The following is a 25,028-nucleotide window of genomic DNA, read 5'->3' on the forward strand; positions in this document are numbered from 1 at the left end:
TTGTTAAAGTTGCAGGTGCAGATGCTCGCTAGAGGATGATTGGACGAGACACGTGTCACCCTCATCTAAACGGTCACCAATAAAAGCATCTGGCAGACCATACTAAACTTCCATTTACCCCTCAGGACTCTTCATACACTGTTTCCGCCTGTCAGAGTGATCTCCTTCACACTCGCTGCAAAGAGTTTGAGCAGCTTATGGATCAGCTGTCTCCTACAGAAGCTCCACTCTTAGCGACTGTCATATCAAAGCGGAAGAGTGGTCTGTGTCGATCACTCAATCATTCTCTAGCCTTAATCCTAAAATGCACATCCTCAGCCCTAAAAGTCAATTATAGAAGATGAGTTTACAGCGAATTGCAGCCATACAGATTTTCTGGTGACATGATCGATTGAAACGGATCCTTGGAAGGGCTGATGTGAAAGGAGCATGGTTTGTAAATGACTGCAACAAAGAGTTATCTGCAAATGCAAATGACCGCATCACACTCACGGACACCATATTTTAATTCCGTTGCAGTGAACAATCGATCCAAACTCAAGTCGAAGTTTAAAAAAGAAGAACAAGAATAAGATCAAGAACAAGACCTCTACGGGCTAATATTTTATTCAAAAAGGAAAAAACATGTAGCTCAGCTGAGGTCTGATTCTAATTGGAGAGGAAAGCGTCAAACCTTTTAAGGGAATTGGCGGAGTCAAGGTCTTTACAAAGAGCTCATCAGAGCACAGGATCAAGTAGAAACTCAGACGTCATTGTAAATAAGAATTTGTTCTTAACTGACTTGCCTAGTTAAATAAAGGTTAAATAAAATACATCTAATTTATACTCTTAACAAATTCTCGGAGAGAAATACAAAATGGTCGCACTTTACACAAAGGGGTGGTTTCCTGGACACAGACTAAGCCTAAAACGCACATTTATTGGAGAATCTATTGATGGTTTTTAGTGCATGCTTAATCTGCATCTGGGAAACCACCTCCTTGTGTGCAAAAAAAATGTAAATACAGTATAGTTACAGCGTACCAATTACTATTACTATTACCAATTGAAATGTATATGGCGATACATAGTTTGCCACAAAACAAATCTTTAATTAGAGGAAAAGCTGATGGCCTTCAATGCCAGACCTTTCTAGCTACGGTATCAACATGGGCCCTGCCTACAAAGTGTCCCTGATATTGAAGAAAAACAAGGCTCAATATGAATCAGCATCTGCAAGGCCCCATATTACTCATTAATATGGTAATAGGGACAGATGCTCAAGCCAGGGTGGCCCACTATCTACTCTCCTGTTTGCATATTGATCTCAAGCTCCTTGCTAATTCAATAAGGTACTGGCGATAATAAGGGAATAAAAATAGTAGCCACAACCCAGTTAAAGTTGAAGTCAGAAGAATACATATACATTTAAACTCAGTTTTTCACAATTCCTGATATTTAATCCTAGTAAAACCCTGTCTTTGGTCAGTTAGGATCACCAATTTATTTTAAGAATGTGAAATGTCAGAATAATAGTAGAGAGAATAATTTATTTGAGCTTTCGTTTCTTTCATCACATTCCCAGTGGGTCAGAAGTTTACATACACTCAATTAGTATTTGGTAGCATTGCCTTTAAATAGTTTAACTTGGGTCAAACATTTCGGGTAGCCTTCCACAAGCTTCCCACAACAAGTTGGGTGAATTTTGGCCCATTCCTCCTGACAGAGCTGGTGTAACTGAGTCAGGTTTGTAGGCCTCCTTGCTCGCACATGCTTTTTCAGTTCTGCCTACAAATGTTCTATAGGATTGAGGTCAGGGCTTTGTGATGGCCACTCCAATACCTTGACTTTGATGTCCTTAAGCCATTTTGCCACAACTTTGGAAGTATGCTTAGGGTCATTGTCCATTTGGAAGACCCATTTGCAACCAAGCTTTAACTTCCTGACTGATGTCTTGAGATGTTGCTTCAATATATCCACATAATTTTCTTACCTCATGATGCCATCTATTTTGTGAAGTTCAGCAAAGCACCCCCAAAACATGATGCTGCCATCCCCATGCTTCACGGTTGGGATGGTGTTCTTTGGCTTGCAAGTGTCCCCCTTTTTCCTCCAAACATAATGAGGGTCATTATGGCCAAACAGTTCTATTTTTGTTTCATCAGACCAGAGGACATTGCTCCAAAAAGTACAATCTTTGTCCCCCATGTGCAGTCGCAAACTGTAGTCTGGCTTTTTTATGGCGGTTTTGGAGCAGTAGCTTCTTCCTTGCTGAGCGGCATTTCAGGTTAGGTCTCGTTTTACTGTGGATATAGATATTTTTGCACCTATTTGCTCCAGCATCTTCACAAGGTCCTTTGCTCTTGTTCTGGGATTGATTTGAACTTTTTGCACCAAAGTACGTTCATCTCTAGGAGACAGAACGTGTCTCCTTCCTGAGCGGTATGACGGCTGCGTGGTCCCATGGTGTTTATACTAGCATACTATTGTTTGTACAGATGAACGTGGTACCTTCAGGCATTTGTATATTTCTCTCAAGGATGAACCAGACTTGTGGAGGTCTACAATTTTGTTTCTGAGGTCTTGGCTGATTTATTTTGATTTGTCCATGATGTCAAGCAAAGAGGCACAGAGTTTGAAGGTAGGCCTTGAAATACATCTACAGGTACACCTCCAATTGACTCAAATGATGTCAATTAGCCTATCAGAAGATTGTAAAGCCATGACATTTTCTGGAATTTTCCTTGCTGTTTAAAGGCACAGTCAACTTAGTGTATGTACACTTCTTACCAACTGGAAATGTGATACAGTGAAATAATCTGTCTGTAAAAATTGTTGGGAAAATTACTTGTGTCTTGCACAAAGTAGATGTCCTTACCAACTTGCCAAAACTATAGTTTGTTAACAAAAAATGTGTGGAGTGGTTGAAAAACTAGTTTTGATGACTTCAATCTAAGTGTATGTAAACTTCCGACTTCAACTGTATATATGCAGATGACATTTCATTATTTATAACAGGACAGGAAGGATATATATCTGTTCTGTACTGTAATTGATAAAAAAAATGTATTTCAGCAATCAATTTCCCCAGACTTAAGACACATCCTAAAAGACAGGAACTTCTGTTATTATACGGTTATTTTAGAGATCCATTTATTTAAGCCTTTAGAAAGTCAATGCCAATGGTTTGTCACAACGAGATTACAATGTATCTGAAATCTAAGAAAACGACTTCCATCTAGCCTCAATGGCATTGCAGAGTGTAGTAAAAACAATAAGAGTGGACAAATTACATATGTTGTGTGATGGGATATGACAAAATTAGGATACCACTCTGACTTACACAGTAGGAATGCACAACAGATGAACCCTCTGTATCTAGTGAAAAAAGACACCCAAAGATGTTGAGATATTTTTCATGACACACCCGGTAGGATATAGCCAAGACTTGAAATGTCAAATCTACAGCCGTCAAAGTAGTTCTCAGACGCCACTATCCACTACTGATGACCCCTCTGTATCAAGCTACAATGACACTCAAATCTGGAGAGATAGATCTGGCACAGGAAAAAGCCAAGACTTCAAATGTCAACACTACAGTGACCAACTGATAGGGAAGCGCTGGCTCTACATAATGTACTTCCAAAGTGTTCACAGAGCCCATTTCCAGTGCTTCTGACTGCCAGCAGAAATCTCAGAGGTTCTGCCCAAACACAACTTCAATGAACTGTGTAAAACATTTTCAATTGTAACTCTCCCAAAGACCCATGTTTATTTTGAGCTTGATTTAAGTACAATTCGACTCCCTCCTACATAGGTCATGCTACTGGAAGCCTTTGTTGGCATAGTGATTGGTGTGATTCTGTGCCTTGCAAGTATTTTTAAAGACGCGATTGAGGATTTATACTGAACAAAAACATAAACGCAACATGTAAAGTGTTGGTCCCATGTTTCATGAGCTGAAATAAAATATCTCAAAAATTTTCCATGCGCACAAAAAGTGTATTTATCTCAAATTTTGAACATACATTTGTTTACATCCCTGTTAGTGAGCATATCTCATTTGCCAAGACAATCCATCCACCTGACAGGTGTGGCATATCAAGAAGCTGATTAAACAGGATGATCATTACACAGGTGCACCTTGTTCTGGGGACAATAAAAGGCCACTCTAATATGTGCAGTTTTGGCACACAACACAATGCCACAGATGTCTCAAGTTTTCAGGGAGTGTGCAATTGGCATGCTGACTGCAGGAATATCCACCAGAGCGGTTGCCAGATAATTACATTTTTAATGTATCTACCATAAACCACCTCCAATGTAGTTTTTGACCAACCGGCCTCACATCTGCAGACCACGTGTAACCACGCCAGCCCAGGACCTCCACATCTGGCTTCTTCACCTTCAGGATCGTCTGAGACCAGCCATCCAGACAGCTGATGAGTATTTCTGTCTGTAATAAAGCCCTTTTGTGGGGAAAAACTCATTCTGACTGGCTAGGCCTGGCTCCCCAGTGGGTGGGCCTGTCCCCCAAGTGGGTGGGCCTATGCTCTCCCAAGCTCACCCATTCATGTGAAATCCATAGATTGAGCCAAATATTTTTTTTTCAATTGACTGATTTCCTTATATGAACTGTAACTGTAAAATCATTGACTGTGGCATACAAAGGACTGTATCCTTTCATTGCCTCATTTACAAGTCATTTAGACTAATCTGTTGTACAACATTACTGTAAAGAGTGTGCTGAGAGTCGGGAAGCAAGTTCAGGGAGTGAATACGTTTAATAATGTTGGTGACAGGTGTGCGCCATAAAGAGCAGCCAGGTGACCTCCTGGTGACCTAGAGGCCGGAGAGGGAGCACACGTGACAGTACCCCCTCCACGACGCGCGGCTCCTGCCGCAGGACACCGACCAAGATGAAGATCACGGAGATCAGGAGCGGACCGGTCCCCTCTGCCAAGGCACGGGAACCTGTAGATCCGGCTGATGCGCGGAGGCATGACAACCTAGAGTGCCGGAGAGAGAGCATACGTGACAGCACCCCCTCCCCGGCGCATTCGGCTCCAGCCGCAGGACGCCAACCAAAGGGACGACCCTGGGGATCAGGAGCGGACCGGTCGCCTCCACTGAGGTGCAGAAACCTGGCGAACCGGCTGAGGCGTGAGAGCCTGATGAGCCGGCAGAGACCTCCCCGGTTCCCTTGGTCGAGGCACAGGAACCTATCGAGCCAGCTGAGGCATGGGAGCCTATTGAACCAGCTGAGGCAAGGGAGCTTGTCGATCCCGCTGAGATGTGTAAACCCGTCGAGCCAGCTGAGGCAGGGGAACCTGTCGAACCCACCGAGGCATGGGAATCCGACAAACAGGCTGAGGCCTCCCAAGTATCTCCGGTTTTGACAACCGGAGCCGACATCACCTCCAAAATTATGAATATTGTGGTAGCTTCTGGTCCAGGGCTACTATGCAGCTGTGGTAGAACATCTTCCAAACCTTCGTGACTCCATTTATGATTGATTACTTTCTTCTCCTCTGCTCTGGGGCATTTGCCCTTAAGCTATAGGATTTTGCGCCAGCCACGCTGCAGCCTGTACCTACCCACTGACCCCAGGTTAGCCAATTAGAAGGTCCCACGACACCAGCCCAGCTCAAAGCCCCGAGGCTCTGACGAATTCAGCGCATCCAGTGGTATTAGTGCTCATAATAGGCCTCTCCACCAATTACATCATTCAACACTGACAGTATAAGGCCCTTAGTTGCCTATGGCTATCTGTGACCTTTGCAATCCAAAATGACAGCATCATATTGATTTAGAAAAAAGGATATCAAAACTAGTTCACGTGATGTCGATGACCATAGATATTGTATGATACGATTACTGAGGCATTACTCTTATTACAGTAACATAACATTTACAGGTCATGGTGATCATGAATTAGGAATGTGATCATGAATTAGGAATGAGTCAGTCATTGGCGGTAGGTGAGGAGAACAAAAGTACCTCCTGTTGCAGGTCCTTGATTATTTTGGTCTTTTTCTCCATCTCCATCTTGAGGAACTTGATCTGTAGGCAAAATAAATCAAAGTAAAGACATATATTTTCTTACAGACTGTCCATTTTTTACAGACTGTTTCTTACATTTAAATTATGACATTTACGTTAAGCTATCATGAAGGTAGTAACTGTCACCAACCATGCCACCTGCCTAGACTGGATTTCATCATACAGTATGTTGTTGCACTATCTTCAAAACAGATCTATACATCCCAAGGTCAAACAACTTAAAATGATTCTCTGCCTTTAAATCAGACATCCTGCTAATGCTCCAAGTACCTCTGTGTGGTTATATTACACGTTTTACTGCTATTCTAGTTAGTTTTATATGTGTTTTTGTGAATCTTTAGAAGCTAAGTAAAACATTATGATTCACTGCTTGTTTTAACTATGATTTATCGTAAATGTGTGTATCTAGAAAAGGAAGGTTGACTGTTGGTGGGGTTGCTGTTTCTCATATTGGATGCATTTATGCCTGTGATGGGCGACTGACTATTTTCCACTGTGTGATTAATTTAATAGCCATATGCTCATTGTGTCAGAGTGATATCATTGTTTATTGCAATCCCTATATCGCGAGCTCGGCATGTCTCTGTAGTGCAGCCATTCCCCATGCCCTGTATTTTAACAAGCAGTCAGGCCTTAAACGGCTGATGCAGATAGCGGCCAACCGCAGCGCAGGACTACAACTATAAGACTGGATAGCGGTGGGGGGGGGGGGTTATTCCAATCCCGATTCTGCTTTCTATTTCACCTCTGCGACGAAGGATTCTGAGGGAAAGGTTGTCCTTCAATGAGGCCATTGAGATTGTCCCAGGGAGGAAGGGGAGAGAATTCATTGCCCAGGTGACCTCAGCTCTGAAGGCACCCGGGGGACTGTAAACTGGGGCTAGGCGGTTGACACACGAATAACATCACAGTTCATGTTGATGCATTTGTAGTTCATGGCTCTGCCCATGGGCACGTCGATAACACATCCCAGCACAACGTTCCCTTTGGGCTGTGGCACGACACACTGAAATGATGGATAGAAAATAGAAAACTGTAGCATTCTACATGGTTAAGATTTGACATTTTTAATTGTGTTATTACAGTATAATTCATTCATATGACGTACTGTTTAAATCAAAGCAATAAGCCTGAGTAATGTTGGGAAAGTTTTGTGTGTTTCCAGAGCTGTTATACAATTAAACGGTATATTGCAATGCACAGCATGTGCAACTAGTGTTACAAATACGATGCCATATTTGTTATGAAAGTGATTAAATAACCAGGTCAATCTTTTTCATCATGATGTAATACTTTTTGGAATAGCATGCCTCCCACTGGGAAATTCAATCATGCATTTTTGTGTGTGGTTTATCTATTGGAGTTTTTCTTGGCCTACCTAAATTTGTTCATCTTTTAACGTTTGTTTACAGGCTGCATAACTTTACTGATGCCAGGTTCGTAGACCAGTCATACAGAGGTAATACAATTGGATCTGTGTTTAATTGACAGGCACCACAGAACCTTTTTGCTAAGAAAGTTATGATATTTGGGCATCTAGTGTTGATGACACAACAGTGGCAGATCTGATCACCGACAATGACAAGACAGCCTATAGGGAGGAGGTCAAGACCTGGCTGTGTGGTGCAAGGAAAACAACTTCTCCCTCAACGTGATCAAGACAAAGGAGATGATTGTGGACTACAGCAAAAAGGGGACCGAGCACAACCCCATTCTCATCAAGTTGCAGTGGAATAGGTTGAGAGCTTCAAGTTCCTTGGTGTACACATCACCAACAAACTATCATGGTGTGAACGGCCCAGTACATCACAGGCCAAGCTTCCTGCCATCCAGGACCTCTATACCAGGCAGTGTCAGAGGAAGGCCCCAGCCACCCCAGTCAAAGACTGTTCTCTCTGCTACCGCACGGCAAGTGGCAAGTCTAGGTCCAAGAGACTTCTAAACAGCTTCTACCCCCAAGCCATAAGACTCCTGAACACCTAATCAATTGGCTACCCAGACTATTTGCATTGCCCCCCCCCCTTTTTTTTAACACCGCTGCTACTCATATGTTATCATCTATGCATAGTCACTTTAATAACTCTACCTACATGTGCATATTACCTCAACTAAACGGTGCCCCCGGACATTGACTCTGTACCGGTACCCCGCTGTATATACAGTTGAAGTCGGAAGTTTCCATACACCTTAGCCAAATACATTTAAACTCAGTATTTCACAATTCCTGACATTTAATCCTAGTAAAACCCTGTCTTTGGTCAGTTAGGATCACCAATTTATTTTAAGTATGTGAAATGTAAAAATAATAGTAGAGAGAATGATTTATTTCAGCTTTTATTTCTTTCATCGCATTCCTAGTGGGCCAGAAGTAGCATTGCCTTTAAACTGTTTAACTTGGGTCAAATGTTTCAGATATCCTTCCACAAGCTTCCCACAATAAGTTTGGTGAATTGTGGCCCATTCCTCTTGACAGAGCAGGTGTAACTGAGTCAGGTTTGCACATGCTTTTTCAGTTCTGCCCAAAAATTCAATAGGATTGAGGTCAGGGTTTTGTGATGGCCACTCCAATACCTTGACTTTGTTGTCCTTAAGCCATTTTGCCACAAGTTAGGAAGTATGCTTGGGGTCATTGTCCATTTGGAAAACCCATTTGCAACCAAGCTTTAACTTCCTGACTGATGTCTTGAGATGTTGCTTCAATATATCCACATCATTTTCCTACCTCGTGATGCCATCTATTTTGTGAAGTGCACCAGTCCCTCCTGCAGCAAAGCACCCCCACAACATGATGCTGTCACCACCGTGCTTCACGGTTGGGATGGTGTTCTTTGGCTTGCAAGCGTCCCCCTTTTTCCTCCAAACTTAACGATGGTCATTATGGCCAAACAGTTCTATTTTTGTTTAAACAGACCAGAGGACATTTCACCAAAAAGTACGATCTTTGTCCCCATGTGCAGTTGCAAACCGTAGTCTGGCTTTTTATGGCGGTTTTGGAGCAGTGGCTTCTTCCTTGCTGAGCGGCCTTTCAGGTTATGTCGATATAGGGCTCATTTTTACTGTGGATACAGATACCTTTGTACCTGTTTGCTCCAGCATCTTGACAAGGTCCTTTGCTGTTGTTCTGGAATTGATTTGCACTTCTTGCACCAAAGTACGTTCATCTCTAGGAGGCAGAACGCGCCTCCTTCCTGAGCGGTATGACGGCTGCGTGGTCCCATGGTGTTTATACTTGCGTACTATCGTTTGTACAGATGAACATGATACCTTTCAGGCGTTTGGAAATTCCCCCAAGGATGAACCAGACTTGTGGAGGGCTACAATTTAGTTTCTGAGGTCTTGGCCGATTTATTTAGATTTTCCCATGATGTCAAGCAAAGAGGCACTGAGTTTGAAGGTAGGCATTGAAATACATCCACAGGTACACCTACAATTGACTCAAATGATGTAAATTAGCCTATCAGAAGCTTCCAACGCCATAACATCATTTTCTGGAATTTTCCTTGCTGTTTAAAGGCACAGTCAACTTCTGATCCACTGGAATTGTGATACAGTGAATTATAAGTGAAATAATCTGTCTGTAAACAATTGTTGGAAAAGTGACTTGTGTCATGCACAAAGTAGATGTCCTAACGGACATGCCAAAACTATAGTTTGTTAACAAGAAATTTGTGGAGTAGTTGAAAAACTAGTTTTAATGACTCCAACCTAAGTGTATGTCAACTAAGTGTATGTCAATAGTCTCACTATTGTTATTTTACTGCTGCTCTTTAATTACTTGTTACTTTAAAAATATATATATATTTTACCTTTATTTAACTAGGCAAATAAGAACCAGTTCGTATTTTCAATGACGGCCTAGGAACAGTGGGTTAACTGCCTGTTCAGCGGCAGAACGACAGATTTGTACCTTGTCAGCTCAGGGGTTTGAACTTGCGACCTTCCGGTTACTAGTCCAACGCTCTAACCACTAGGCTACCCTGCCATCCCTTCTTTTATTTCTTATTCTTATCCATATTTTTTTAAACTGCATTGTTGATTAGGGGCTTGTGAGTAAGCATTTCACTGTAAGGTTGTTGTATTCGGCGCATGTGACTAATATAATATAATTTGATTTGATTTGTAGATAGGAGGCCTACTTAAGCCTCAACTAGCATAAGCAGCCTCCCAGTCCCGACAGAGGCCCAGAAATGACAGTAGCCTTGCTCCTCCTCATCTTCCTCCCCTTGAGAATAGTAACAGTTCTCTAGTGATGGTGCCGGCCTTCCTTATCCGCCTCCTCTCCCAGAAAACCAAGTTGATGACTGCCAGAGACCCAGCGGTGCTCATGAGAGCAACCCCCCCCCCCTTCTGTGAACACTTGTAAGCCTACGAGTGATGAGATGGATAGCCCCGACAGCGTGGAGTCCACGTTCCAATGTGTAATATAACTAGGCTGCCAGCTACGCCTTTTTGTTTTATTCCCGCAGCACTACACAACTGCTTCAAATAATCAAAGCTTGATAATGAGTTGGTTATTTGAATCAGCTGCGTAGTGCTTGGGCAAAAAACAAAACGTACACCCAGGGGGAACCCAGGACCGAGTTCAGGAAACCTTGGGCTTGACTGCATTGTCTGCATAATGAAACAATCCCTAGTAAGCTATTGTTTTGAAGGTGGACTGATTGTATTATTTGGAATTAATAGACTGGTTTTATGTAGCACAAACCTTCTATCCAAGCTGCAAGAGAGCATGAGGACGGCTAAGGTAGGCTATAGGTCTACAGGACAGTTGTATATACTTAAATGTTTAATTGGTTACTGATTAGTATACGCAGTTGCATTCAACATTCATTTTACAATCTACAAGTTTGACTTTCCCACTTTAATGACTTAACAAGGAAATACATTATTGCCGCCGGCCTACATTCTAAATAGCAGCATTGCGACAGCGTAGGCCTATAGCTTCGTAAAACATAAACGTTTGGCTTAACATGAGAAAATGACGACCAAATAAAAATAAACATGTACCCATTAAAGCAAAGCTACAGGATACTTCAAGCACTAGCACCACATAATCTGATAGCTATCGACTGGCAGCCACGCAGACGTCACAATTTCAGAACAATTGACCGCGATCAATAGTCGAAACTTTGTGAGTGGCTGACGGGCTCATATTTTTTTAGGGGGGGGGGGGGGGGGGGGGCAAACTTCGAGAAACTGCTACGCCTGTCACGCCCTGACCTTAGTTTTCTATGTTTTCTGTATTATTTTAGTCAGGTCAGGGTGTGACGAGGGTGGGTATGTGTGTTTTCCCTTGTCTAGGGTGTTTGTATATCTATGGGGTTTTGATATGTCTAGGTAAATGTAGGTCTATGGTGGCCTGAATTGGTTCCTAATCAGAGGCAGCTGTTTATCGTTGTTTCTGATTGGGGATCCAATTTAGTTTGCCATTTTCCATTTTGGTTTTGTGGGTTATTGTCTATGTGTAGTTGCATGTCAGCACTTGTTGCAATTAGCTTCACGTTTGTTTTGTTAGTTTGTTTAGTGTTCTTCATTTATTAAAGAAGAATGTATTCTTATCACGCTGCGCCTTGGTCTCCTCGTTATGACGAACGTGACAACGCCAGTGAACTTACATTGAATATGTGAACCCAAACAAGGTTTCTGAACCACACATTATGAACATTTGAATTAAATACAAATAAAATAAAAAGGGATCTTTTGAGGGGAACCACAGCTTCACGGTCATCAAATTCTCTACATGTTATAGGCATTTATGATGTGTATGTGTTTCCCATCGCAAATGTCAATTTCCAAGTACAGCTACAGCTGAGCGCTGTATGTGGTCCACTGGGGGTACTAAATTATAGTTTTTGCATGTAAGGAGAAGGAAGATACAGATTCAGCTCCTAAATGATTTATTTATTTCTTGCATCACATTCCCAGTGGTCAGAAGTTTACATACACTCAATTAGTATTTGGCAGCATTGCCTTTAAATTGTTTAACTTCAGTCAAACGTTACTGGTAGCCTTCCACAATTCCCTTTAACACCGTATTGATAATTGATTATCGGTTGCACTAATTTCATAACATTTTCATCAATTCCAAATGAGGCAACCCAAGATTATGAAATGTATGAAGTGAGAACTGCTCATTAAATCATAAGCACGTTTAAAAAATAACGTTGATGTTTTCGTACAGTATCGTCCCGAACAAATTCAATTCACTGTGCTTGTTACTAACCCTGGTTTCCACTTTTGCTGCTTAGTAGGTTAATAGAAAACAAACTCTAGAGCTCCCTAGGGGCAGATTATAACTCCAATCAAACAATGTCTTCTACCCAATGCCTCACATCAAATTCGCCCAGCGACGGAGATGTCAAATAACCTCAACTCACACTCTGTTTCTTCACATAGAGCTGTAGGCATGGTCTCAATTGAACATAAAAAACTGCACCTTATTACAAACAAGACAGGTATTCATGTAGCATCATCGTGCATTTTCCAAAACTCTATTAGCACACTGAATAGTGGCAGTAGCAGAGTTATGCTGTATATGATACAACCAAGAAATTCAACTTTACAACACATTCTTGTGTTATACCAGAAACGTCATAACTGGGCTGGTAACATCATAAAAAAAATACCGATTATTTCCCCTTGTGAAAACACAGGCAATTGATTTGATGCATTGCAGTAGCCAATACAATTTCCTTTAATATAGATAATTAACTCCCTTACACCAGGGACTTGTCACTCATCTGAACATGAAAATGTCAACAACGACAGTTTGATTGTTGGCTACCCACATCAGCCACCCTTGTTCTGTGCTGTGGAAATAAGACGGACGACCATTTTAAGATATCCATGTTGTTCTTATTAGCATATATTGAATATCTCAAAGCCATTCCACAGTCTGTTTTGAACTTTAATTAGGCCTCCCGTTGATTTTCTGATCATTTGTTTTGAGGGGGAATTAGATAGCTATAAGAGATGTGGCAGTAAATATCAAGGCACAAAACAAGGCACAAAAAACCTACGGACTAATCCACAGAGTTCTTTATGGATGAAAAAGGCTCCACATGACTATAATGTTAATTACTGACATTATCATGGCTTTTGTAGCTGTTATAAAAGCTTTATGTGGGCCTACAGTAAAGTTCAGTTATACATAAAGGGCATACAGTAAACTGTTACCTATAGGTTTCATTCATACAGAAGGTATAAACATGACTCTGCATGTGTGGTACCGAAGTTCCCTTGTAGCCTGCTATTCTCAGACGTCTGTATAGATTGGCAATGTAATAACGTCTGAATAGAACAGAATTTATACTAGAACGACAGCCAGGTATAATTGAAAAATGACTGAGTTGCATGAAGGATAGAGGCCTGGATTACTGGGCAAATGAAAAGGAATGTTTATGACAGGATGATAAAAGGAACAAAATGTAAAAAAGGTGCCTGGTGTATTAAGTTTTTATCAGAAACCTATCGTTTAAGGAGAGAGCGAAGAGTGGACCAAACTCCCTCACTATGCTTCCTATTTCTGGGTTACACCTACAGTTGAAGTCGAAAGTTTACATACACTTTAGGTTGGAGTCATTAAAACTCGCCTTTCAACCACTCCACAAATGTCTTGTTAACAAACTATAGTTTTGGCAAGTCTGTTAGGACATCTACTTTGTGCATGACACAAGTCACTTTTCCAACAACTGTTTACAGACAGATTATTTCACTTATAATTCACTGTATGTAGTGGTGTGGGGGCTGTGCTTTGGCAAAGTGGGTGGGGTTATATCCTTCCTGTTTGGCCCTGTCCGGGGGTGTCCTCAGATGGGGCCACAGTGTCTCCTGACCCCTCCTGTCTCAGCCTCCAGTATTTATGCTGCAGTAGTTTATGTGTCGGGGGGCTAGGGTCAGTTTGATATATCTGGAGTACTTCTCCTGTCCTATTCGGTGTCCTGTGTGAATTTAAGTGTGCTTTCTCTAATTCTCTCTTTCTCTCTTTCTCTCTCTCGGAGGACCTGAGCCCTAGGACCATGCCCCAGGACTACCTGACATGATGACTCCTTGCTGTCCCCAGTCCACCTGGCCGTGCTGCTGCTCCAGTTTCAACTGTTCTGCCTTATTATTATTCGACCATGCTGGTCATTTATGACCATTTGAACATCTTGGCCATGTTCTGTTATAATCTCCACCCGGCACAGCCAGAAGAGGACTGGCCACCCCACATAACCTGGTTCCTCTCTAGGTTTCTTCCTAGGTTTTGGCATTTCTAGGGAGTTTTTCCTAGCCACCGTGCTTCTACACCTGCATTGCTTGCTGTTTGGGGTTTTAGCCTGGGTTTCTGTACAGCACTTTGAGATATCAGCTGATGTACGAAGGGCTATATGAATACATTTGATTTGATTTGATTTGATGACTGTATCACAATTCCAGTGAGTCAGACGTTTACATACACTAAGTTGACTGTGCCTTTAAACAGCAATGAAAATTACAGAAAATGATATTATGGCTTTGGAAGCTTCTAATAGGCTAATTGACATCATTTGAGTCAATTGGAGGTGCACCTGTGGATGTATTTCAAGGCCTACCTTCAAACTCAGTGCCTCTTTGCTTGACATCATGGGATAATCCAAAGAAATCAGCCTCAGAAAAAAACTGTAGACCTCTACACGTCTGGTTCATCCTTGGGAGCAATTTCCAAATGCCTGAAGGTACCACATTCATCTGTACAAACAATAGTACGCAAGTATAAACACCATGGGACCACGCAGCCAACATACCCCACAGGAAGGAGGCGCGTTCTGTCTCCTAGAGATGAACGTACTTTGGTGCAAAAAGTGCAAATCAATCCCGGAACAACAGCAAAGGACCTTGTGAAGATGCTGGAGGAAACAGGTACAAAAGTATCTGTATCCACAGTAAAACAAGTCCTATATCGACATAACCTGAAAGGCCGCTCAGCAAGGAAGAAGCCACTGCTCCAAAACCGCCATAAAAAAGCCAGACTATGGTTTGCAACTGCACATGGGGACAAAGATCATACTTTTTGGAGAAATGTCCTCTGGTCTGATGAAACAAAAATAGAACTGTTTGGCCAAAATGAACATCGTTATGTTTGGAGGAAAAAGGGGAATGCTTGCAAGCCAAAGAATACCATCCCAACCGTGAAGCACGGAGGTGGCAGCATCATGTTGTGGGGGTGCTTTCCTGCAGGAGGGACTGGTGCACTTCACAAAATAGATGGCATCATGAGGTAGGAAAACGATGTGGATATATTGAAGCAACCTCTCAAGACATCAGTCAGGAAGTTAAAGATTGGTCGCAAATGGGTCTTCCAAATGGACAATGAATCCAAGCATACTTCCAAAGTTGTGGCAAAATGGCTTAAGGACAATAAAGTCAAGGTATTGTAGTGGCCATCACAAAGCCCTGACCTCAATCTTATAGAACATTTGTGGGCAGAACTGAAAAAGCGTGTGCGAGCAAGGAGGCTTACAAACCTGACTCAGTTATACCAGCTCTGTCAAGAGGAATGGGCCAAAATTCACCAAACTTATTGTGGGAAGGTTGTGGAAGGCTACCCGTAACGTTTGACCGAAGTTAAACAATTTAAAGGCAATGCTGCCAAATACTAATTGATGTATGTAAACTTCTGACCATTGGGAATGTGATGCAAGAAATAAAAGCTGAAATAAATCATTCTCTCAACTATTATTCTGACATTTCACATTCTTAAAATAAAGCGGTGATCCTAACTGACATAAGACAGGGAATTTTTACGAGGATTAAATGTCAGAAATTGTGAAAAGATTAGTTTAAATGTATTTGGCTAAAGTGTATGTAAACTTCCAACTTCAACTGTAGCTCTCTCACTCTCCCAGGCTGGTTATTAAGTGGTGGGAGGGAGGGGGCCAGCCAGGAGAGATGACTGCTGGGTAATGAGATGGGTGACGGGCGCCCACAGGCCCGGATGACAGGTGACAAGGGGGAGGTTAGAGGAGTGAGGTGTAGACGAGGTGAGGACAACTGAGGGCTCCTACTCACTGTGGCCTGCTGTTTCTCGGCTTGCTCCGTTGCCTCGTCCAGCTGCTTCTGCAAGGCAGCCTGGAGGGACTTCATCTCTCCCCTGTTGAAAGGAAAGGTGAGAAACTTTCAGTTAGCACATATCCTTCTCCTCTCCAACTCTTCTCTGACTTCCCGCAGTGGCGAGGCAGTAGTAATAGTATCTCAAGCACTGGCTGACTGACTGACTGAGCACTGAGTAGGATCAAGCCATCAAATCAATTCATGCTTACTTTTTCTACCAAACATTTGTGATAGAATGCGTGACGAAATACCAAACTTTAATCCAGAATACCAGTATACGATTACAGCAGCAAAGGAATTATTCCCTTTGACTGGGCTTAGTGTAGGTTTAGAGTTTAATTACATATGACTTGGTCATGGTCCATCACTTGTGCAGTCGAGGAGCAGCATCTGCAGTCAACAGCACTGTTTGTCAAACTCAGAAAGAAAAGTCTCTCTTCACTGCTGTGCTGCCCTGTCATATTTCACATGCCAATGGTTGTGCCTGTTGGCATGAGCCCAGCCAAGCAAACATTTTTCTTTTACGCTAGTTGGCATTTCATTTTTCTGATCTCACCCTAAAACCAGCAGTATGACGTTTTAAAGGGAGACAGAACGATTTTTTAGAAGTTAGAATCTGAGGTTGACATTTAAAGGGAGCGCAACACCATTTGGTGCTGTAAGTGAGCTTCAAGTCAACACGTTGAGTCAACATATTTTCACCAATATTTAGAGACTTTTGCCTATGGGCTAGAAACAACCAAAAATTATTCTGAGTGACATTTTCCTCAGGCAACACAGCACTAAACTGTGAATAAAATAGTGTATAACCCATTATGGGTATCTGTGGAAAGGCAGTTACTATTTTAACCAAAGCACAAAAGTAAATGTTTGACTTTCAGTACTGTCTTCCCCTGCCCCTCCTTATATTTCATTGGCCACTCAAGTTGGCTGTATTTTTGCAGTTTTAAATATAGTAATTGGTTATGCCCAGGATTAGGTCAAATGTGGTGGTAAAGACGAGGGTTAACATTTTTGTTTTTTCATCTTGTAACCCTCACGTTTGTAATTATTCGACATGTGTTGACCTGAGGATATGGCTACCATGGTTTCACATTAAAATAGTTGCTAGTTATTACTCCCTCGAAGCAATCATAAACATGCTTAAAAGCTGTCAAAAACAAATGATTTTCCATAAATCAGCAGCCTGGATCGCTTGTGATGAAGTCATTCGATAATCATTCTTGGCAATGGAACGAACCAAGAGCAGGATTCATTCGGATTTAAAGTGGAAAACAGGTGGCTGCTCAAATCGTCTGTGGACCAGGAGCCATTGCTCCAATAAAACATTGTTTTATGGTTTGTTTATGATTGTCATGTGTTATTGATATGTTGGTTTGCTATTTATAAAGCAGTAGGATATAAGTATATACTGTGTATACCAAAGGCTGAATTTCAGGTAACATCACATTGTTCCTGCACCATAAAAGGAATGAAAAGTAATGTTGCTCTTCGAAAGAATCCATACGGTAGGAATTTGCAATAGCAAATGGTTAATGGTTAAGAAGCTTAGATCTACCTCTGCTTGTGGCTGAGCGCCAGGATTTTCAGGACATCCGCCTTGGCCACGGAGTCGTCATTTTTCAGTGTCTAGAAGAGAGGAATGAGAGCTTTTTAAGTCTCACAAGAGAAATTGGTTTATTATATGACCACTCACAGTCTCACTCCAACACTCCAATGTGAAGGAGCTGATTCAAAGCACTCATAGGAACATAAAGAATACAACAGTGCCCCTTTCGAGTGTAAATGCACACATTGCTCCAAGCTGTCATACAGTAGCCTATCTATGCTCGGGCAAAAAAAGATGTGAATAATTATTAGAATTTTTCATACATATTTTGTAACGCCTCATAGATTATTGATGTGTATGCTTTTATGAGGGTAGTCAAATACTTTTTGTGGTCCAAAAAGTATTAGTTCATTTGTAAGCTTGTAGGAACTCATATAGTTTAGATTCAGGTTTGAGGGTAATTATGAATCTTTTTTTATGACACTTTTTGGGGAAGAAAATTGAAGTGGTACAGTGTCTTGTTAATAATAAATTAGATCTTCATTTCCATAAATACACTAATTTGAGTTCAATAATTGCAGCTCTGCAAGATTACCAAACGGTTTTAATATGTGCTTCAGTATAATAATGAGAAGAGACATTCTGAAAAATACCAATATTTTTTTATCACAAAAACTTTAACCTGGGTGCATCCAATCAGGGTTTGATTTAGAGGGATGCTGGCACTACCACAACAAACCAGGGCACCTCCGTAAGCAGTTAAGTTGCAAAGGAATGGCCCACATTAAACCATATACTAGCACACCACAGAGCAACTGCCAAGAATCAAAGCTCTATCATGCAAAGTTTAATTATGAAGGGTTGACCCAGCACCCAAGGGTTGTCTAATTAAAATAATAAACACTTAGGACAGTAAATCTCCACCAGAAAGGTTAATCAGTTACACATACATAATTGATTACTCTAAAAAGTTACTGTTGGTCGTTTTCACCCCTTTTTTTGGTAAGAGATCCATCCCCCCTCGCTTCTCCCTTCATCTCCCGCCCCCTGCTTTTCCCGGTACATTTGCACAAGGCACAGGGTACACTGCCATCCAAGTCTGCACATAATCACATAATATACAGTAGTTGACTGACGTCAAAGCCTGCACCGGGGACATTGGTAGCGTCGACTACACACAGTGCCAGCCAGCCCTGACCAAGGGACAATGGATGCCACTGAAAACTGTCAGGAGGACAACACCATGAACCCAGGTTGGCCAGGTCACGTCATACAAGTAGACAGGGTGTATTTGGAAAGTCATTGATTAAAACTGAAATGGGCTACAGCCAGCCAAGCCTACTAAAAAGAACACAGCGGCCCAGACTAATCCAAGGAACCACTGCCTACCACAATTGGCAAAAGAGATTCCATTCAAGACTGACTAGAGGGACAATGATACTCTGGCTAACACCTGAGAGACAAATTTGTGTCTGCTGGTTCTCTGTGGGCCACAGGATGTTGAAAGTAGAATTTTGGACTGAAAATACTCGTCAAACCAAACGTCTTTTTCAATCTATTTGTTCAATTCAATTCATTCCCTACTTGTTTGACGAGAACTGAAATGGAATCGACCGCAGCCCTGGCGATATACAGATGTGTCAGAGAATAAAAAAAAACGTATTGCCCTGCTGCGGTAAACAATTTAACAACCAAATTACACTGGATTCACAAGACCTAGGATGAACTATGTTTATGTGGTCTTCCATCCAAGCCGTGCCTTCCCCAATTCTCTACGGGAGTGATGATCATACACTTCTGTCTTTTACCTCTCATTACCTGTCATTCCCCATTCCGTCAGTCCTATTCTGCACTGTGCTCACAGGAATGAGTAACGTTGTAGCGTACATGTACACACAACATCCGGTCTATACAGCGTTTGCGGATCTGTATGTCAAAAAAACGGATGACATTAAGTTGTGGTAGATATCGAGGGTCGAAGCAGAGATACCATTCAAATCATTTCAGTGTTTGCTCAAGTCCGCCTGGACTTCAGGTGAATAGGGTTTGCACCATTGGGACAATTCCATTTGTTCCATTGAGACAGGCAATTTCAAAATCGAGCACATCTAAAAATATTTGAAAGATGTAAAATGACGTAACATAAACATCCTCCGGCAGCATCACACATGCACATCCTGTCACGATAGTTATTAGATCCTCTGGTAAGAAAAAATATATTCCGCAAGTAAACAAAAGGGTCGCTATCTAGAACCTAAAAGCGTTCTTCGGCTGTCCCCATAGGAGAACCTGTTGAATAACTTTTTGGGTTCCAAGTAGAACCCTTTTGGTTCCATGTAGTGCCCTTTCCACAGAGGGTTCTACATGGAACCGAAAAGGGTTCTAAAAAAACCTGTGACCAAAAAGAGTTATACCGGGAACAAAAAATGGTTATCTTATTGGGACAGCTGAAGAACCCCTTTCGGGGCCCTTTTTTCAAAGAGTGTAGGGACAGATTTCCCAACACCGTCACCTTGGAGTAATTTTCCAGTTTTTACAACTGTACCTCAACTACAGGAATTCCACTTCCAAAACAGCTTTGCATTCGTATTCATATCAGGGGGACTGATCGTCAAAACGAAGGACATATCGCTTATTTGCTTTTGATAAATGAGGCCCCAAGTGTGTAGTGGCTCATTATACGCTAGGACAGCGGATGAGAACGAGTGAATCACAGGCTGAGCTGAATTCTTAAGCCATTTTTTTTTAAGTCCTAAAACAGAGCCCTTCGAAATAACCTCAGTGTTCCAAAGGCACTCAAAGCCATCCACCTTTCTTTAACATCCCACTATAATCTGTCAGAAAAGGAAACAGTGGGGCTCTAACCTGAAGGTTGCCTTTTATGCTGTCCAGTTCCTTTGAAGTCTTGGAGAGTTGGCGCATGATGCCAGTCCGCTCTGTGAAGACCTCCTTCAGCTTCTGCTCCAGCCCCTCATAGCCATGTCTGTCAAGGGGGAGAGAGAGAAGAGAGAGAGAGAGATTTCACTACTTTATGTCCGCCTGAGAGAATCACCCTTTATTGGCACCCTTGGGAGTAGGAGACGGTGTTAAGTGGATTAAAAGTGTTGTCATTAGAGCAAAAATGTAAAGAAATACAGACAAACTAATATCTACTGAATGCTCAGTCCTTGGTTTCGAGATAAAAAAGCACTTCACTCACCCTATCAATTTGGGAAAGTGTTTTACTCCGATGTGTCATTTGGCCAGAGGTCCGCCTCTGCATTTCTATCAAGTAATCCAACTGTCAAAAAGACTGAAATATCCACAACACCAATTTGTCAAATGGCTTTTCTATTTCTATATCAATCCAACTATTGGAATGTAAATTAGGACAATTTTTAATGGTGACCTTGCCAAGAGGCAAACATGACTTTTCGTTCACATGTGCATGCAAATTTGGTCATTACAGACTCTTGTCTGAGAATCCTGAATGAATGCATTCCATATGATGGAATATGTGTACCCAGCAAACCGGGAACATTACAGAACTAAGATTCCCATTAAGTTCTAATTAGGGTTTTATCTAATATTAGGATGATAACATCCCCAAAACACTCAAAGAATGAAAAATATATATATTTGGGAATGTTCACAAACATTTTGTGCACAACATCTGAACAACCACCACAGAACATTCTGGGGAAGTTCTGGGAACTTTCACATAACCAATTTTGGTTTGCTGGGTATACTGATAAAAGATTCATTGAAAAGTAATTTTTTATGAGTCCGTTTGACTTTGTCTATACCTTTCGCCTACTATTTTAGGGGTTTGCGTCTCTGACCTTACTAGCCTACCAATTGATAAAACAGACATGTGGCTCTTGAAAGACAAGCACACTCGTCAGCCAAGTGAAGTAGAGTTAGGGGACAAGTGAAGTAGAGTTAGGGGACCCAGTGGGTGAAAGCTCAGGAGTGGCAAATAAAGAGCTGGAGAAGAAACTGACAGCTCTGGCCTTTTGTGGCCACGGTTGGCCATGTGAGCTCTCTCTCTCTCTCTCTCTCTCGCTCTGTCTCTCTCTCTCTGGTCAGAGATAAAGACATTGCAGCTTGCCTACATCTTCCCTAGTGCCAACTGCCGATGTCAGATTTAAAATCTATTTTTATTGAATGCAACACCCTCATTTACAAACACAAATAAACTAATCAATCTTTTGGAAGCTTCCTCAAGATCAAGCTGGTCAGCCTGTGGTTTTCAATGTAACCGGTCGTCCATTTTATATCGACATGCTGTGCATCACTGATTGCTTTCAACTCCGCACAACAGAATCATTATTTGCAAATGTTGTGCGTTACAAAAAAAAACATTAAACCACTCCCCCCTGTTTGACCCTCCCCTTAATTTGACATGCTAAATAGACAATAAAAGCACTATCTCTACAAGTGACAAGAACATCAAGGATCTTCTACAATCAAAACCAAGAACCAGGAAGTGTAGGGGGGAAAACAACATCCTTCCCACACTGCAGAAATGCCTGTTAGACCAATACCCAAATGACATTGCTTTGTCTTACGTTAGAAGCTCCTGAGGAAAGAGTAGAGCCGCCGCAAGTGCAAGAAAATGAGACTTATCATCTGGAGAAAAACAACAACACGCCATGCAGCTTAATGAGCTTCACTGTAAACCCCTCTGAGAGTGGATTTTGGGGAGCAGGTTTGAAACAAAATATATATATACTTTGTAATTGTTTTTAATCAATGCACTTTTAAATGCAACACTGCTGCCGTCATATTCTGGCTGAATCTGGCTCCCCACCTGTTTCGACCTGGGGCCTTGTTCCAAAAGTCTCATACACATCATGTCCCAAATCCCATCACCGGATCAAGCACAATAACACATAAATCAGTCATAGAAAAGCAGTTCTTAAGAAATAAATAACATGTTGTAATGTTTTCTTGCGCATGAGTTGCCACCGTATGGCATCTGTGAAATCTATTGCTAGCTCACGCAACAGAGAGAGGTGAGGAAATCACTCCCAGTCTGCCAGCTTATTCATTACCCAATGGAATTGGCCCATCCGCGGCAGGGGAATGAATAAGACTCGTAATTTGAGGCCCACTGAAACAGCTATATATCATATGAAGAGTCACAGATAACAGTAAAGAATTTGGTCCGACATTGGTGCACATGGTCCGACATAAATTGGTAATTAATGCCAAAAATGGCACCAGATACATAATAATGTTATGACCTTTCTCCGACACCAGCGTCCTGGCAACCTCTCGGTTTCACGGCTCCATTGGACGAGAGAAAAGTGTGCTAATGAGAATCGGGTTGTCTGACAAACTATGATCAGATACGAGGCCGCTGTCCTCAGAATTCTGCTGCCAGTGATCACATAATAACATATTTTTTTATTTGGGCCTCTGCAATTCCCACATTCTTTTACATCCATCTTGATCTAGCATCTTAAAGTCAAGCCAGTAAAACACGACCAGCTGGAAATAATGAAAAGTACCACACACACAACAACAAAAAAATCCAGACAAATGAGCTTTCTCCTACATGAGGAGCATGATCATTTATTGGTGGATACTGCGTAAAGTTCTTGCGGACAAACATTTCTCCAGCAAATCACGTTTCTGAGTAATATGAGGTTGACCCTGCCATGTAAAAGAGAAGTGCTGAGCCGTGGGCCTGGAGAGGGAAAAAGTGCTGAGGTCCACAAACAACAGCAAAACAACAGCTCAATAAAGGGAAGGAGGCAAGGCCATGCCACTTTCCCTCTCTACATAGAGAGCAGCTGCAGAAGCAGCTTGGTCTTCAGTTCAGTTGACAGGGCTGGCCTGGAAACGCTCTATCGTAGCACCGGTTAACAGCTATTGACCAGGGCCTTTTTAGAAATAATGGCTAATAGCTTATGAGATCATTCAGCCTCTCTTTGCAACGCCACGGCAGTCAAAGTGTGGAAATTATGTGTAGGAGGTGAGGGAGCGAAGCCATCTGTGAGTGTACATAAAAACAGTATGTAGGCCTGGCTCGCTTATACACACTGGTGTGTGTAAAATCAAGAATGTCCACGCTTGTTGAGGGCACAGTTGTTAGTTGTGATTCATACATTTGGCTATCTACTAGAGGGATTAAAGGAGAACCAGAAGTGAGCGTGGCTTATCTGATGGGGATACTTCCATCCAGCTACTGGGCAATGCTTAATAAATCATTTAACGAAGACATTTCTAAATATTTATATCTGCATTTGACAAAAAATGACAATTAAATAAATCCCTTCTAATCCAACTTTGTAACAATACAATTTGAAGAAATCCAAGGGGTCTCTAACAATGTGCGCTGAGAGTCGGGAAGCAAGTTCAGGGAGTGAGTGTTTTAGTAAACAAACACAAAATAATACAAAATAAGAAACACAAACAACGCGCAGAAATGTAAACAATGGCGCCTGGGGAAGGAACCAAAGGGAGTGACATATAAAGGGCAGGTAATCAAGGAGGTGACGGAGTCCAGGTGAGTGTCATTATGCACTGATGCGCGTAACGATGGGGACAGGTGTGCCCCATAACAAGCAGCCTGGTGACCTACAGGCCGGAGAGGGAGCACACGTGACAGTACCCCCTCCACGACGTGCGGCTCCAGCCGCAGGATGCCGACCAAGATGCCGATCCCGGATCAGCAGCAGACCGGTCACCTCTGCCAAGGCGTGGGAACCTGTAGATTCGGCTGAGGCGTGGGTGCATGGCGACCTAGAGCGCCGGAGAGAGAGCATACGTGACAGCACCCCTTCCCCGGCACGCGACTCCAGCCGCAAGATGCCAACCACAGGGACGATCCCGGGGATAAGGGGCGGACCGGTTGCCTCCTCCGAGGCGCAGAAACCTGACAAACAGGCTGAGGCGTGAGAGCCTGTCGAGCCGGCTGAGACCTCCCCGTGTTGCCTCGGTGTCGAGGCACGGGAACCTGTTCACCCAGCTGAGGCATGGGAGCCTATCGAACCCGCTGAGGCATAGGAGCCTATCGATCCCGCTGAGGTATGGAAACCCATCGAGCCAGCTAAGGCAGGGGAACCCGTGGAGCCCGCCGAGGCATGGGAATCCGGCAAACCGGCTGAGGCCTCCCAGGTAGCTCCATTTCTGACACCCGGACCCAACATCACGTCTAACACACACACAAAAAAAACACTCTTCGGTGAGGCGTCATTCTGTAACGATGTGCGCTGAGAGTCAGGAAGCAACTTCAGGGAGTGAGTGTTTTAATAAATAAACAAACATAATACAAACTAAGAAACACGAACAACGCACAGACATGACACAGTAACAATGACGCCTGGGGAAGGAACCAAAGGGAGTGACATATAAAGGGCAGGTAATCAAGGAGGTG

At 42.4% G+C, this 25,028-nt stretch overlaps 1 protein-coding gene across 2 annotated transcripts in view; it reads right to left on the minus strand.

The window, feature by feature from the left end:
• LOC109895031 (leucine zipper protein 2-like) overlaps positions 1-25,028 on the minus strand; it is a 160,053-nt gene that overhangs the window by 47,354 nt on the left and 87,671 nt on the right. For both annotated transcript variants that reach the window (XM_031830657.1, XM_031830656.1), the window contains exons 2-5: positions 20,528-20,645; positions 17,672-17,742; positions 16,072-16,153; positions 5,980-6,042 (exon numbers count right to left, since the gene is read on the minus strand). In XM_031830657.1, coding sequence (XP_031686517.1) covers positions 5,980-6,042; positions 16,072-16,153; positions 17,672-17,742; positions 20,528-20,645 — 334 coding nt within the window. The remainder of the gene's footprint in view (positions 1-5,979; positions 6,043-16,071; positions 16,154-17,671; positions 17,743-20,527; positions 20,646-25,028) is intronic.

The sequence above is a fragment of the Oncorhynchus kisutch genome, linkage group LG8 (assembly GCF_002021735.2).
Source record: "Oncorhynchus kisutch isolate 150728-3 linkage group LG8, Okis_V2, whole genome shotgun sequence".
Taxonomy (NCBI): Eukaryota; Metazoa; Chordata; class Actinopteri; order Salmoniformes; family Salmonidae; genus Oncorhynchus; species Oncorhynchus kisutch.